This window comes from Pteropus alecto, unplaced genomic scaffold (assembly GCF_000325575.1).
Source record: "Pteropus alecto unplaced genomic scaffold, ASM32557v1 scaffold3, whole genome shotgun sequence".
NCBI lineage: Eukaryota > Metazoa > Chordata > Mammalia > Chiroptera > Pteropodidae > Pteropus > Pteropus alecto.
In genome coordinates, this window is record NW_006442484.1 from 53,517,118 (window position 1) to 53,533,461 (window position 16,344).

The 16,344-nt window shown below is 32.8% G+C and overlaps 1 protein-coding gene across 1 annotated transcript in view; it reads left to right on the forward strand.

The window, feature by feature from the left end:
• ITGAV (integrin subunit alpha V) overlaps positions 1-16,344 on the forward strand; it is an 83,088-nt gene that overhangs the window by 47,255 nt on the left and 19,489 nt on the right. The window contains exons 8-18 of the mRNA XM_025039311.1: positions 501-626; positions 1,543-1,587; positions 1,951-1,994; positions 2,084-2,140; positions 4,315-4,367; positions 4,762-4,964; positions 8,657-8,848; positions 11,218-11,263; positions 12,780-12,887; positions 14,552-14,610; positions 16,170-16,324. Of these exons, the coding sequence (XP_024895079.1) occupies positions 501-626; positions 1,543-1,587; positions 1,951-1,994; positions 2,084-2,140; positions 4,315-4,367; positions 4,762-4,964; positions 8,657-8,848; positions 11,218-11,263; positions 12,780-12,887; positions 14,552-14,610; positions 16,170-16,324 (1,088 nt within the window). The remainder of the gene's footprint in view (positions 1-500; positions 627-1,542; positions 1,588-1,950; positions 1,995-2,083; positions 2,141-4,314; positions 4,368-4,761; positions 4,965-8,656; positions 8,849-11,217; positions 11,264-12,779; positions 12,888-14,551; positions 14,611-16,169; positions 16,325-16,344) is intronic.

The window sequence follows — 16,344 nt, forward strand, 5'->3', positions numbered from 1 at the left end:
AGTTTTATAGTTCTATAATGAAAACAAAAATAGTTTTAATCGCTAATGAGGAAATACATATTAATACTTTCTAGTTAGATATAAAACATGAATTTTTTTTTTCTTTACTGCCACATGTGTCATTCAGTGGAGGAGGGAGAAGTGTCTGATTGACATGTATGGGAACCAAAAAGAGATTTTGTGATTCTCATTCTCAAACAACTCTTGATTTTATTATTCCATTTATTTAACACTGATTTTTTTTTTTAGTGAAGACAAATTCTGTATTCATAAATTTTTGTTTATTAGCAGAGACTAATTTGAAGTACTTGCATGAATAGAAATAATTGACTTAAAAATAATACCAAATTTCAGATTTATTATTATGAAGAATTATTTAAGGTTAATAATTAGAAATACTAATACCTAATGCTGTTTTCTTTTATGTAGGTGACATCCATCATCTACATCATAAAATTCCCATTAGAAAGTTACCATTTATTTTATATATATTTTTTCAGGTCAGCTGATTTCGGATCAAGTGGCAGAAATTGTATCTAAATATGACCCCAAGGTTTACAGTATCAAGTATAATAACCAGTTAGCAACTCGGACTGCACAAGCTGTTTTTGATGACAGTTATTTGGGTAGGTAAAACTGAGCCGTAGATTCATTTTCTGGAGTTGGGGTAGATTTGTCCTGTATTTGCATATGCTGTCTTAACGAGGAAAATCTTTTATGTGAAATACATTAAGATTTTTTTTTTAAATATAAGAAACATATAATTTCAAATTAGAGTACTTAAGTTATGCTATATTTCAGTAACTGAAATTTAAGAGTGTGATTATGTATACGATAATAATAGATAATAAAATATAATAGATAAACTTTATGATATGATTACTAAACTCTGGGTATTGTTCTGAGTGCTTAATCTATATTAAGTCATTTAATCCTCACAAGAAGTCTGTGAAGTGTACTGTTATTATTCCCATTTTATATAAAGAAACTCCAGCACAGAGAGACAAAATAACTTCCCTGAAATCACTCACTTATAACTTGCTGTTCTGATTGAAACCGACTTGAACTTTTATTATTCACTGTGTTAAACTTCAATTTTGGTCTTTAGGATTTATTAACTTTGTTCTCTCTTTTTAAATTTCTTGTATTCATTAAACCAAGTACACATGACAGAAATAGTACTAAGCTGATTGGGAAAATCTGTTATTTGTTGCTACTTTATGATGCATTGCAAATTGGCCCTGTTTTCAGCTGGCTCCTTTGTAAAGTTGGTAAAATAATCTTAATTGACTCCTTTGTAAAGTTGATAAAATAAGCTTAATTTTTCTAATAGAGATACTATATTTGGGAGTTTAACTCAATTATTTCCTTTAAGATTTGGTTATCATACATACATAAATCTATTACCCCTAGAGGACAAAATATTGCTTAATTAAAAGAATTACTTGAAGATGTTGTCAAAGAAAGCTTAGTGAGCAAGTGTGCTGAAGATAACCAGTACAGCCCTGACTGATGGTGTTTCACCTTCGGTTCCCTGTTTAGGTTACTCGGTGGCTGTTGGAGATTTCAATGGTGACGGCATAGATGGTATGATGCATTTGAACTATATTTAATCCTTTTTTAAAAAAATTTAGGCTAAGCATTTGAACAAGTAGCTTTGAAAATTTTCAGCAATTAGAGAGATTTGAAACCATTGTTATGGAATATAACAGGAAGAGTGAGAGATGTTAGTATGTCAACTTGAGCGGGGTCTGTGTTAAACTTGCCAGGGACCTCAGTCTCTTCCCTATCTGCTCCTTTGCTAGGATCATTTATTATGGAGTACCAATTTTTAAAAATCTCTTATTGTCTACTGAAATAACAAAACTTAAACCTTTTTGACATACCCGCCTCTTTCTGCAATTTCCAGTATTCATCTTAAAAATTAGTAATTACGTTTTTTCTTTTCAGACTTTGTTTCAGGAGTTCCAAGAGCAGCAAGGACTTTGGGAATGGTAGGAAAGTTAAAAGGTATTTTTTGAAAAATCTCCGGATTGTTTTATATTTTCCAATATTTCATATATTTTTATTTTTTTCTGCACAGGTTTATATTTATGATGGGAAAAACATGTCCTCCTTATACAATTTTACTGGTGAGCAGGTATGCTTTTAAAATATTTTTTACTTAACTTTTTAACTTCAGCATTTTCTAATGTCTTAAAACTTTTCTTGGCAATATCTTAATGGTTTAATATTCAATACATAATAAATATTGGTATAATATTCAGTATTATAGATATAAAGTGGGCTTTAAATATTTTACTTTATTTTAACCAAAGTAATTTGTTTAAGCAAGGGCTTTTGTAATTTCATACTATGGCTTTTTTTTTTTTTTTTCTTAAGGAAATAAATCAAATTGTATACACGTAAAACCAAAAACTTTCCTTTTCTTTGCTGATTACATTAATTTCTTCTTTAAGGAATGATCTGTGCCATTTAATTTTATTAGATGCAAAACAAAGCATGGTACAGCCGTGTGTATTATAGATATTACAAGTAAACTTCATTTGTACTACATGAAATTAAACATTCTTCAGTTAAAAAATGTTACTTTTGAGTACTAGACATTCTCTGTAGGTACAGGCATTTTATATTTTGTATTTTTTCCTCGGAGAATTAAATGGTAACTTGGTAATGATAAAGGAAAAGTTAATCAGTAGATAGGGAAAAAACATCTAGTTTGCAGATCTGGGTTTCAAGCCCACTTCTTGTTCACTTGAGATGATTGGGCTTTGCGAGAGGATTGATAGGATGAGGAATTGGATCCAAGGTCCCCAGCAACCTCTTCCCATTTGTGCAGCAGTGAGTGTTGATGCACAGTATGAAATGGCGTGCAGTTAACAGGCTGTTAGAGTTGTGGCAGCAGTTGAGAGTTGTGGCAGCAGTTATTATCCCTTTGTGCTGTTGTGACTTCTCCATCTCAAGCAGCTTTTCCTGTCAAGCCCTTGTGTGTCTCTGGGTCATGTTGTCTGCAGTCCATGATGTTTTCATTATTCCTCCTCAGATATTTTGTGGGGGAAAACTTGGGCTTTGCCTTAGGAGAGACCTGGGTTCTCCATACTTAGTCGTATTACATTGGACAAGGGCTTTATCACTGTAAATCTGGTGGTTCATGTGTAAAAACAGGGATTTTTGTAAATTCCTCATAGGAGTATGATGAGAATCAAGTGAAAACATTTAAATGATAGTGCCCAGGACAAAACTTGTCTCAGTCAGTAAGTGCCATCCTTTCTTTACACTTCCAGGCCAAACACCTTGAGAAAATAAGGCCCAAGTATAGTATTCTGTTAATTTCCAGTCTTCACATCAACGTGGCACCCCAGATACAATATACTCTATTACACAGGCTCTGATCTTGTAATTGAATACAGAACGTCTTTCATTTCTTCCATTACACTGTGTCAACCCCAAATAGATAACATAGAAATCTTTCTTATCATTCATTCCCTCCTTATATCTCTGCTAATCAAACTTGGGAAACTTCACTGACTTTTTTTGTTTTGCTGATTCATTCTTCACCTTAGTTCATCTATAATTTGTCATCTCTCCTAGTTTTGCTTTGCATGTTGGGATCTCTTTAGAACTTGCCTTTTTCACAGATATTTCCAGCGAGACTGCTCTGTCTGTGACAGCTAACAATCTTCTGTAGTAGGAAGAGCACATTCCTTCTCCCTCTGTATAATAAGCCCGTGATAAACCCAAACATATTTGTATTGGGTGTAATTCAAAAGTAAAAACACTGGCATGTAATTAATTGAGATGTGAGACAAAAATGAACTCGGTTTCATATCTTTCCAAGCAGTAATTTCTCTAGAGTTGTAATAATTTCACATAGGGAGAGCCAATCATGACCTAGTAATAATTCGTATATATTATCTTACTGCATAGACATCTATTTATAACTTCTTGGATTCAACGAAAATGTCTGTCTGTGACTGCATGTCTTTCTGATAGTGTGTTTGTGTCTGGTGTGTTTTGGGTAGTGGAGAGGAAAGGAGATGATAGGTTAGACCTGGGAAGGAGCATTGATTGTACTTGGACTTAAATGGCATGTGCTGAAGACACTGAAATGATATATGTTTTAAATCTAAGAAAATAAAAAAGCTTCATTATTTGATTTTCATTGTGTTGGTAGAATAAACAGAAGAAATTTAGATTGAAGCACTGTATTCAGGGAAAAAAATAATGCTTTCTATTTGATAAATATACTATGAATATTAATTGTTAAACTAGTTGGATGAAATCTAAATATTTTATTTTCATCTTGTTATCCAGATGGCTGCATATTTTGGATTTTCTGTCGCTGCCACTGACATTAATGGGGATGAGTAAGTTTAAAAAAATGTTTTCAGAAACCGTTTTCCTCTCGTGTTTATGAATGCTTTGCTAAAACTAGACATTTCTTTTTTTGTGTCTCTGTCCCTTTCTTGCTAATTTTTCTGTTTAGGGAATCAATTTGAAGCAACTTGATCATGAATACTAGAAAACCTCTGTTTTTCATAATTTCTTTCAATTGATTTTATATTCTGAAATAAGAAAGTAATTTTGTGAATTGCTCATTGTTTCTTAAAAGAGTTGAAGGAATATTTGAATTTGAAATGATCATTTTATGCTTCAGTGTGGCTGTGAGAGATATAGAAAGAGGGAACAGAGTTTTAATAAGAAAATGATTGTTCATTGATGGAACTTGATCTATGGTGAACAGAAATTCTGTTCTTTTAGTTATGCAGATGTGTTTATTGGAGCACCTCTCTTTATGGATCGTGGTTCTGATGGCAAACTCCAAGAGGTGGGGCAGGTCTCAGTGTCTCTGCAAAGAGCTTCAGGAGACTTCCAGACGACCAGATTGAATGGGTTTGAGGTCTTTGCGAGGTTTGGCAGTGCCATAGCACCTCTGGGAGATCTGGACCAGGACGGCTTCAATGGTAAGATCAGAGTACAGCAACTATGGGTCCCTGATTTTCTGTGTCCACCTGGAAAAGTCCTGTATCCCCATGAGCAAACCACCTTCCTGGAAAGAAGGATTTGAGTGACAGTGAGTGACACACTAGGTTAGACAGGTTGCTTTTTTCCCTTAAAAATCAGAGCAAATTTTTCAAAAAGCGATTTTCATGAGTCATTACTCATGCAGCCTCAAATTAGAGTGTTGTAATGGTTAATTTCTGAAAGGATCTTGTATTGGCATGGAGCCCAGTGTGAGCTGGTGATTTTCTGTGTCTCCTGCTTAGCAGCGGTGCCCTCTACTGTCCATGTGTGTGCAAGTGTAAGAAATGCTCCCCAGCACATCTTTAACGCAATGCTGACTAATGCATATCTCAAACGTATGATTTGCCATTAAAATTTTTAAAGCTATAACTTTGTTGTGACTGTTCAAAATATTTTGAGGGAGGTTATATCTTCATGGGGCAAGAGGTATAAGCTCATTGTCTTGTAATAGTCCTATTTAATAATTTAATTAATAGCTATAAATATTTTTAAAAATCAAAATGTAGGGATATGCCCCTTAAAAAGAAAATTATAAATTAAGAAGAAAACTTCAAAAATACAGGTGACTCATATCTCCTGTCATTCTCTATTATTTGCTTATATTTTTTCATGTTTAACAAAATTTCCACACTACATATCTTTTTAATAAATACACTAAAAATAGTAGTTATTTTCAGCTTTCTTGTACCAACCGTTACTTATAGTGAGTAATAAAGAAAGTAACTTAAAAAAAAAAATCAAACCTTTCTAGAGATTGTGAATGAGAGTTGAACTATTGCTTCGTTTGTATAATCAGCAAGATGTAGGGATATGCCCCTTAACAGTTAAAAAAGTTATAAATTAAGAAGAAAAATTCAAAAATACAGATGACTCCTATATCTCCAAAGTTGTAGTAGAAAAGGAAAATGTTGGTTTGGCCTCGAGACTCCACTCCTACCTCGTAGCTGATTTTATGTCATGCTCTTGGAAGTATCATCTCTAAGATTAACCCTAGAAGTTTTCAGTGTTAGTGAAAAACTACTCAAACAGACTAAACCATTACTTATTGATAACAAAAACTACCTAGAAAACATAGAGCCAAATTCGAGGTTGTACCTTGAATAAATTTAATGAGCTCTTTGCTATAGCTGGGCCTCTGTCTCTAGGAGAGCCTGGACGTATTTGCTCTCACCTTATCTTGAGGATATTCCGGCCACTTTAAAGAACGCTTCCTTAATATAATGATCTGGCCAAAATCTCATCATGCTTTTTATATTTTTATTAAAATGTTTAAAAATAAATAAAATGTATTATCTGTAAACACAGCAATTATAAGCAAAAACAACTAAAAAATATTGAAGTTTTATAACTATTTTTCAAAGAGATTTTATTTTTAGAGATAGAGACCATAGAGGATGGTTTTGTTCTCCCAAAGTTTCTCTTGGGGTCTTATTGTGCCAAACAGTAAATTGTGAACAACAATGTCTTTAGTGGAAAATGATCTGAGTTATATTTATGTCTACATGTGTGTACATACACACACATATATAGTTTATGTGTACATATATTTATAGTACATGTATATATAGTTTATATGAAAACAAACTATTAGTTATAACCTGGGTCTTGTCTTTGTTCAGACCTGATGACACTAGCCCTTCGTTATGCTGTTGTTCCTGTATTTCTCTCTTTCCCCCCATACCCACCAGGAAAACCTTAGATATCATCAAGAGGGATACTGAAAACAAAACAATACAGTTTTGTTCCACAGTTATGTGCAGTTCTTGTCTATACCCCTCCAGAAAGGCAGAGGGAAGAAAACAAAGAAAAGAACAACTAAAATGATCAAAGGAAAATTATTTCATGAAAAAGGATCCTCCAGACTAACAGATGCCAGCCAAAAGAGAAGATGATTAGAATGTATAAAATAATAAAAGGTTTAGAAAAGTTAAAGTTTGTTTTTATTAAATGATCTCTCAATATTAGGGCCATTGTCTATTGGGAAATTATATTTTAATAAATACTTTCTTAATGTATATATCAATTTAGAAGTTATGCTTATCTTTTGAAACTTGAAAAAAGATAAAAGAAGGACTCTTAATAATTTAAATACTACTTTTCTTTTTAAGGATAATAAATTCTTACTTGGTACTTACTTCAGGCCAAGCACTGTCCTAGGTGCCAAAAATGATAGGCTAAATTAGAGCCCATCAGTGCCTTTCAGGGATTTAGCATCAACATGGGCAACTTATATAAACAAGTAAGTACTAATATATAATCATCGCAGTGTTTGGGATATTCCTGGACATAATGGTCTTATATAAAAGATGAAAGATCAAGGTGTCGTTTGAATCTCGGAATGTGGCATAAGGAGGCTGAAACAGAATATAAGGAAATTCAAGCAGTTTGCAAGGGCTGGTACATAGGGACTGTGAGAGGCGAGATGGACATATCTTTACTCTCATAAAGCTTATGTTTTGTGGAGAGTACATAGAGTAAACATAGTAAATTTAGATAGTGATAAGGCTGTGGGCTTAAAACAAAAAGCAAGGTGATGTGATAGAGCGTGCCAACATAGAGAGTGTGGATGAGAGTGGAGAGTGCATTGCCTTACAGTGTAGCCAGGAAAGACCCCTCTGACAGGATAGCATTTGATTTATGATTTGAACAAACAGAAGGAGCAAACCTTTTAACGCTCTGGAGCAAGAGCTGTAAGGCGGAAGGGAACAGCAGGTATGAACGCAGAGCCTGTTTAAGAGAAAAAGGGCTGGATTGGTAGGAAGAGTGAGTGAAGGTTAGAAGTGGGAGTGGGGAGAGGCAGGAATGAATGGAAAAACCAGGTAGCATTTAAAGCCTTGGGAAATAATTGAAGGATTTTAAGAAGGAATGTGACATGATGTTAACATTTGATAGTTTTGAGGAGAATGGATTATAGGGACGAGGTTAGAAGTGGCAGGCCCCTTACACTGTTTTAGGGGTCCAGGCATAGAATGAGAATGGCTTGTCTAGGGTGGTACCAGCAGAGATAGTGGAAAGTAGACATATTTCTAAAATATTTTAGAGTTAGCAAAAGTCATAGTGACAGTTTGGTGTTTTTGGTTTTGGTGTTTTAAAAGAATTTCAAACTTTTTATTTGTTTGTTTTTTTCGGTATAAATTGAGCAAGATCAAGATGAAGTTATAACTTCCAACTTTCTAAGCCAGATTAACTTTTGCTTCAAAAAAACCCCAAACCATGCCCAACTAAATTAACTAGAATGTTGAGAGCTAGAATGAAGCTTAGATGAATCTTCTGACATGTCACTCTCTCCTCCATTTTAAGGATGACATATTTGAGATCCAGAAAGGTTAACTGATTTATTCAAGGTTATTTGGCTCTAAATCAGTGTAATTTCCATACAGTTTCTCTTGAATTTCCTTAAATTAGATAGTTGCTTTTGAATAAAGAATACATTACTGAACTTTGAATCAATATTGATCTTTTGATAAATGGGTTCTATGAATATATGTTAAGATCTCCATATAAATAATGATAAGTAATAAGACGTCTTTCCCTCCTCCTTCCCCTTTCTTTTCCTTCTTTCCTCCTCTTCCTTTCCCTTCTTTTCCCCTTTTCTCCATTTTCATCTCCTTCCACTCCTTTTTCCTTACAGATATTGCAATTGCTGCTCCATATGGAGGTGAAGATAAAAAAGGAATTGTTTATATTTTCAATGGAAGATCCACAGGCTTGAATGCAGTACCATCTCAAATCCTTGAAGGGAAGTGGGCTGCTCAAAGCATGCCACCAAGCTTTGGCTATTCAATGAAAGGAGCCACAGATATAGACAAAAATGGATATCCAGGTGCTTTCCTAGAAATACATAGAGCTTAGATTTTTCAGTCCTAATAACAAATACTATTAGTTACTGTGTTCTTCTTGATTTATGTTATAGATTATTTCAATTCAGTGTTTCAAATATTGTTGAAGTATTAAGGCATTGATCTCATTACTGAACAGGATATGAAGTAAAGACAGCTTTGTTTCCTGGGAGCTTCCAGTATAAAACACATACTCTGAGTTTCTTTTATTGTCTTGAAAATATCATAGAAGCTGTAAACAAAGCTAAATGCTCATTCTAAGTTTTTGAATGCCAACCATCTTTTTTTGGTTTTTAATAAACTAACATTTTTGTGGACTTGACTATTGTGATTTTTTAAAAATATATTATTTCATTTAATTATCTTGTGAAGAATATAAGTTAGCTCAGCTCATTATTATACCATTTTCTGGATGAGAAAAGAGAATGAGAAAGGTAATTTACCTAAGGTTGCCCATTTGTTTGAGCCAGTACAGAAAGTGAGGTTTTTTTCTTGGCTCTTATATATTTTAGAGTATTATAATCGATCTAAGATCATAATGAGTCTGTTCTTTAAATGAAATATAGTGCATAAAATTTAGACTACTATTGTTGAAAACAGTTAATATGAGCGCAATATACAAGTATGTTGAAGTGCTTTTAGAAATAGGACATGAAGCTGATTCTTATCTGTTAGTTATTTAAAAAATTTTTTTGTTACAAATGCAACATAATTATAGAACTTTTAGAAAATACAGCAAAACATTTTTCAGTGCATTCATATATATTTATTAACAAAATAGAATTATGCTTTGTGCACTGTTAATAGCATATTTTATTCACTTAAAGTATCAGAAATGTTTCCCCATGTCATTAATTGTTCTTCAAACAATATGATACAGCCATTTGATAAGATGAATTTTATAGTTTTCATTTTACCAAATGGCTATCATATCTTATTTAGCCTTATTTTGAGATATTTTTATCATTGTATGTACTTCTGGTGTATACTTCTGATTATTTCCTTAGGACAAAATTTAATCATTGCTATATCAAAGATAAGTACTATTTTTTAAAAGGCTGTTGATACCCATTGTCAAATTATAATCCCACTCCCTCCAAAAGAAGGTTTTGCAATTTTTTAAAGTACTCACCAGCAGTGAGTGATCATTTTTCCACATTTGTACCCATTCTGGGTATCATCTTTTGTTTCTTTTAAAGTAAATTTAAACTATACAATAGGTGGAACATGTTATTTTGTCTTAATTTACTGTTTTTGATTATTAGTAAGGGTAAGCATTTTTGTTTATTTACATATATGTGCACTTTTGTGCATTTTGTTATATCTTTTATTCGTCATTTCTATTGGGATGTTGTTTTTATTTCATTCATTTTTTTTTATACTTGTGGTGCCTTAAATATTGAGTCTATTAACTCAACTCTGAGGTATATTTCTGTTTTTCACACTTGCCTTTTGAGCATAAAGAAGTTCTTAATTTTTATGTAGTCCAATTTACTTGTCTCTGTGGTTTTCTCATGTACTTTTCTGCCTAGAAAGGGCTTCCTCAAACTTAGCTTGGGCACACTATGAAATAGAGCTTTGATTTAGTTTTTTTCTAATTGTGAACCAGTTTTACTGGTTACATATAACAGAATGTGAGCAATCTGATATTTCCACAGCCCATTACACGTGCAAGGTTACTGAGGCAGGAGGAGTGTAAGTGATGTATTGACTGAGACTTGGCTTGAGCTGAGATTGCCATATTGGCCATTCACCTCTTTCACAAAGCAGCCTTCACTTGTCTTATTGAGCATTTGATGGACACATGCCCTGATGAGCAAGGATCTTCAGTCCAATATTCTTTTCACATTTCATGGAAATAAACCTTCACATCTGTAGGAGAAAAAAAAAAAAACTAATGCATTCTGTTTTTATTGGTTTGAATGCTATCTGCTATCATTCTAAGTATTTTAAGTACATATAATGTGCCTTTTGGTTTTGTTTTTAATAAAATAAGATGAAAAAAATTTTATAACAAAATTATAAAATCCACAGGTATCTATAAAGCTTTTCCTTTGAGGGTTATGTGTGTTTGAGGGATGTACTTCCCTTTTGTTGCTGATTTTTACTAAGTATCCTTTAAAAAGATTCTTGGCCACCTGAATGAAAGACTAGTTTTATGATGAGTGTTTGCTGTTGATGATAGCTTACTTTTCATATTTTAGCCTTTTAGGTGTTATTTTACAACTACTTAATAAAGAATAGTGTTGAGAATGTGTCTAAATCTTTATTGTAAGCATTAAGTTTTATAGAATAGTATGTGAATTTAAAAAACCATTATTATTGTTAACTTTTTTTTCTACTTTCTTTTAAGACTTAATTGTAGGAGCTTTTGGTGTAGATAGAGCTGTGTTATACAGGTGAGCATGTTTTTATATCCTGTAATATAGGAATATTCTGATATATTTGAAAGTTTTATAGTTAAGTTCCAGTATTTGAATTTCAGCTTAATTTTCTTGAAGTAATGATAAAATTTGTATCTTCTTTATATTTAAGATTTGTTACAGGCTAGTAATATTTATACAAGGAGATCCCAAAGTAAAGACAGCTGTAGGTATTTTATTTGAAAAAGCATTCAGAATTTTCCCCCTTTGTTCTTTGAATTATATTCAGAAATATTTTTGAATCTTTCTTTCAAATTATGTGAGTTCACGTTTTCCTCTGAGAGACAAGAAATTAATGTGGTGTTTAAGTTGTTTCTATTCTTTTTGCTATTGTAAACAGTGCTGCAGTAAATATTGTACTGTATATACATGAATGTGAACCTAAAATGCTTAGATCAATCTAAAATTTTAAGTAACAGAATGCTGTCATAATGTTTTCAATTATGACAGCATTCTGTGACCAGAAAGATAGTATATAATGACTCCCAAAGTGAGTATTTTTATTATAGCGTAGTGTAAGTCCACATATCTATATTTCCCAACTTTATACATATTCCCAGTTATTCTCTGGGTTTCAGTCACTCATGCCTTAGGATATCATCTGGTATCCCAAGTAGATTAAGATGCTTACTCTTCAGTGGGCCACATTTACACATGGCAGGAAAACTAACATTGGTACTGTGTAATGGAGTTTGTGATGGGTCAACCTGATTGTGACTCTCAGGGTAGTGACATGTGTCCACATAGATTCCAGGAATTATCATGATGAAGACGGGCACTGACCTGAGCCTACTGTATTTTTGTATAAAGTTTAAAACTGTGCTTCTGAACTTTGGAATACTATTTATTTATTGTTTCAGTTTTTAAAATTACTGTTATGAAGTAATAACATGCATGTAGTAAAAATTCAAATAATATAAAAAAGGGCATACAGTAAAAGAATATACTTCCTCTTCTCATACTGGTTATTAGTTTATTAGTATATCCTACCAGAAATATTTTATGCATTAAAAAATTGAATTGTGTGTGTGTACATCTTTTGTACATTGTGGATCTTTTTTTCCCTCTCATACTAAAATTATATCTTGGATATATCTCAGAGGTCATCCATATCAATGCAGATGGATTTACTGCATTCATTTCCCCCACTGTATTTCATTGCATTGGGTACATATCCACAACTTGTTTAACCGTCCTGCTTTAATGGACTGAGTTCAGATATGCTGGCTAGTTGTCCTACTTTGCCGGGAACTGAGAGATTTACCAGGATATGGGACTTTCAGTGCTAAATCAGGACAGCCTTGGGCAAATTGGGACAGTTGGTCATTCTGTGTTTAAGTTGTTTCTATTATTTTTGCTATTGTAAACAGTGCTGCAGTAAATATTGTACTGTATATACATGAATGTGAACCTAAAATGCTTAAATCAATCTAACATTTTGAGTAACAGTTTTCTTTTTCTTTCTTTACTTCTTTTGTTTTAATATTACCAGGGCCCGACCAGTTATCACAGTAAATGCTGGCCTTGAAGTGTACCCTAGCATTCTTAATCAAGACAGTAAAACCTGTCCACTGCCTGGGACAGATCTTAAAGTTTCCTGGTAAGAGTATTTGTTTAATAATAGTTTTTATTGTGATTATTGGTTCAATTATTGTAAAAGCAATTGAAAAGGAAGGTGGGGGTTCTGAAATATTGCTAAAGCAGTTTCTATAGGTGTACTTTATTTTCATGTTATAGACTGGATTATAAAAATATTGTTCCAAAGATATGTAGAAGGCTTTAGAAATGTGCTAAGAACTACTATAAAAAATTTTTTAAATGATACATGCTCAGAGAATATATTCAAAATGAAGGAAAAGCTAATAAGATCTCAGAACTCATTTATTTGAATTCTAAAAAGGCCCATGAACATTTTAATTTTTAAAAGATATCTTTTACAGATTTAATATCTGAATAGCCGTATGAAAAATATTATTTTGTTCTAGTATACTGGTCTTCTACTTGTTCCTTAACTAGTTTCTAAAGAAAAAAATACTTTTATAAATTTAATGTCTGAATTCTCTAGTCCAGTGTTTCTTGTCTCCATTATTTTTATGCTACTCTTTGCTCTATTATATGATTTTTGCTATATTTTTGTTTTACCGGTGTTTATAATTTTCTTAAGATTTTTTCTTGAAATTTAGTCATGTTTTCCTGTAAAACATTTTAAAATAAAATGGAAAAACCATTATTTTTATCATACATGTCAAAATAAGTATTAAATTAATCATGAAAAATCTGGGCCCACGTAGTGTTAAAGTCACAAAGTGAGGATCCCACACCCTTGGAAACACTGTTCATGTTCCCGGCAGAAACAGAAAAGTCAGAGAACTTATGGACAAAAGGTAGAATGATTGGAATTTGGGAAAATTTCATTTCAGAAGAGCTAATGAAAAGATATCTTGTCTGATTTTGTTTTTTAATTCTCACTGTTATTGAAATCATTTTTCAAAATTTTATTTCTTTGGATTGCATTAAAATTCAGTAATATTTGGTTTTCATTTTTGTCAGTTAGTAGTGGAAGTTGTTTTCAGGATTTTTGACTGTAAGTTTTACTGCCTTTATTCCCTACAGTCGCCCTGCATGTCCCTGTGAAATTGCTAATGATATGCTTATAATTATGCTAATGATTTGAAGACTTTGAATACGCTAAAGCAGTAGCTGTCATATGTTTTCAATTCTGACACATACTACAAAATAAATTTTGCATTGTAATCTAGCAAACACATGTATGTAATTAAAACAAAAGCTCTATGAAATCTTACCCTCAATGCTTGCCAATTTTAAATATTTACCTTATTTTTTTAAGATGCTGGACACAACCCATTAAACTGATTTAGGACCCGTTAATAAATTGTGAAAAACACTGTTCTAGAGGAGCTTGCTAGTTAAAGGAAACTTTGGTTGGGCTTTTTATTAAACGAAACATTATTTGGTTTCTGTATTGTCGTTTACCTCATTTAGATACATCAGCACATTCTATAAATTTGAGAGGAACTTAGGAAATTCTTTTTCTCTTTTTTATTTTTATCAGGGTACTTACTTTGAAAGAAAATGTGCTTAAATTACTGAAGGATGAATTAGATTATTCTGTATTAGTTTCATGTGTTAAGACATGATGGATATAAAGCTTCATGGTGTGAGCTACATATTAGAAATGTAAGATATTCAAAAATATGTCTAAACTGAATTATAGGATTTATACATATTTTTATTTTCCTACAGTTTTAATGTCAGGTTCTGCTTAAAGGCAGACGGCAAAGGAGCACTTCCCACGAAACTTAGTAAGTGTTCTATGGAAAAATTATATTATTCTAATGATGCTGCCTACACAGCACTTAAAAATGTTTTAGGATATTTAGTTACTGTTAGGAAATTTAGGTTATAATAGTTACTCAAATAGTTAGTATTACTGTTTTTTGTTTGAATATTTATACTTAAAGCCATTTAAAATTGCAACATAATTACTTTGGAAACTCAATAAGCCAATTCAGAAATAAAACAATTATTTATTGACATTGTGAACAGAATAGTCCACTGAATGGTAAATATGATCTTCACAAAGTTAAACAGTTACCAGTGTGAGATAAATGAGCTGGAGGGGAAATAAGTATCATAGTTTATAAGTAGATTATCAACTGAGAAGTTTATATTTCAGGTCTTGGAGAAGTCCACAGCAATCTCTGGAGTGGAGGTAGTTTAGAAATAGTGACAAGAAGTAGAAAAAGTTTTGGCCACTAAGTTTAACCCAAACTCAAACTCGACTCTTCATTTCTTAAACACGGTATATGTGGTCCTCAGAGCAAGGTAAGAGAGTTAAGTAATTGTTGCTAGGATTTGTCAGTACGTTAGTGACAAATGCTAAGGAGTAATAATAAAGCAGGGGAAGAGGACTGAATCTGTTGGGTGTGTGTGAGTGCGTAAAAGTTCAATAGGGTAGCAAGGCAAGGTGTCACTGGGAGAAAACTTCAATGAAGACCTGAAAGAAAGGAAGGAGATAGGGGATGTCTAGAGGAGTATTTTGCACAGAGGAAATGACAATTTCAAGAAGACTGAGGCAAGAGCATGCTTAGTGTGTTTGAGAAACAAGGAAAGCAGTGTAGGTGGGTGGAACAGAACTGGAAGTGAAGTAGCCCGGGGTTTTCACGCACATTAGGCACGAAGTTCAACATTTAGAGAAACTTGGAAAGAGATATGTAGTTTGAAAGATCTGTACTTACCTCCTTGAAAGAAACTACTTACAGACCTGAATCTTAGAAGCGATATTCCTAGCAACTGTGCTTCAGCCTATTGATTGTACCTTCATTTTAAGATAATTCTTGACCCAAACCACCATATATGATCACTTGCTTCATGAGGGACATATTTATCTGACACTATGATATGGTTGCCTCAGTAGAAGTAGAAGTGGTAAATGATGCAAACTGTACATTCGTTATAGTATTTACTATGATGGTATGGGTGCATATTAGTAAGTATTTTGTAGTCACAATCAGCTAGAGTCCTGCTACTTTCATCAACAGTGGAAGTCTTTATTTACATATATTTTGTGCTCTGAACTTTCTTCTCTCAGCTTAAATTAAAAGAAATTTCTATTCTACCTGATAGCTGTTTTACTACCATCATTATCTACTATCTGAATTAATATGACATTATTTTGGAGATAGTTGGATTACTTAATTAATTATTAAATATTTATTCATAATTAATACATTAATGCAATGTACAGACATTTTTAATGAATTAGAAGCAAATTACTTCTTAGGGACTCAATATCTCTAGATATTTAGGACAGAGGTGTCCATAAAGATGATGTTGGTTATAAATCCTTTGGTTTGTATAGACTTCCAGGTGGAGCTTCTTTTGGATAAACTCAAGCAAAAAGGAGCAATTCGACGAGCACTATTTCTCCATAACAGGTCCCCGAGTCACTCCAAGAACATGACTATTTCTCGAGGGGGACAGATGCAGTGTGAGGAGCTGATAGCGTATCTGCGGGTAAGAGATATGTTTCTGCT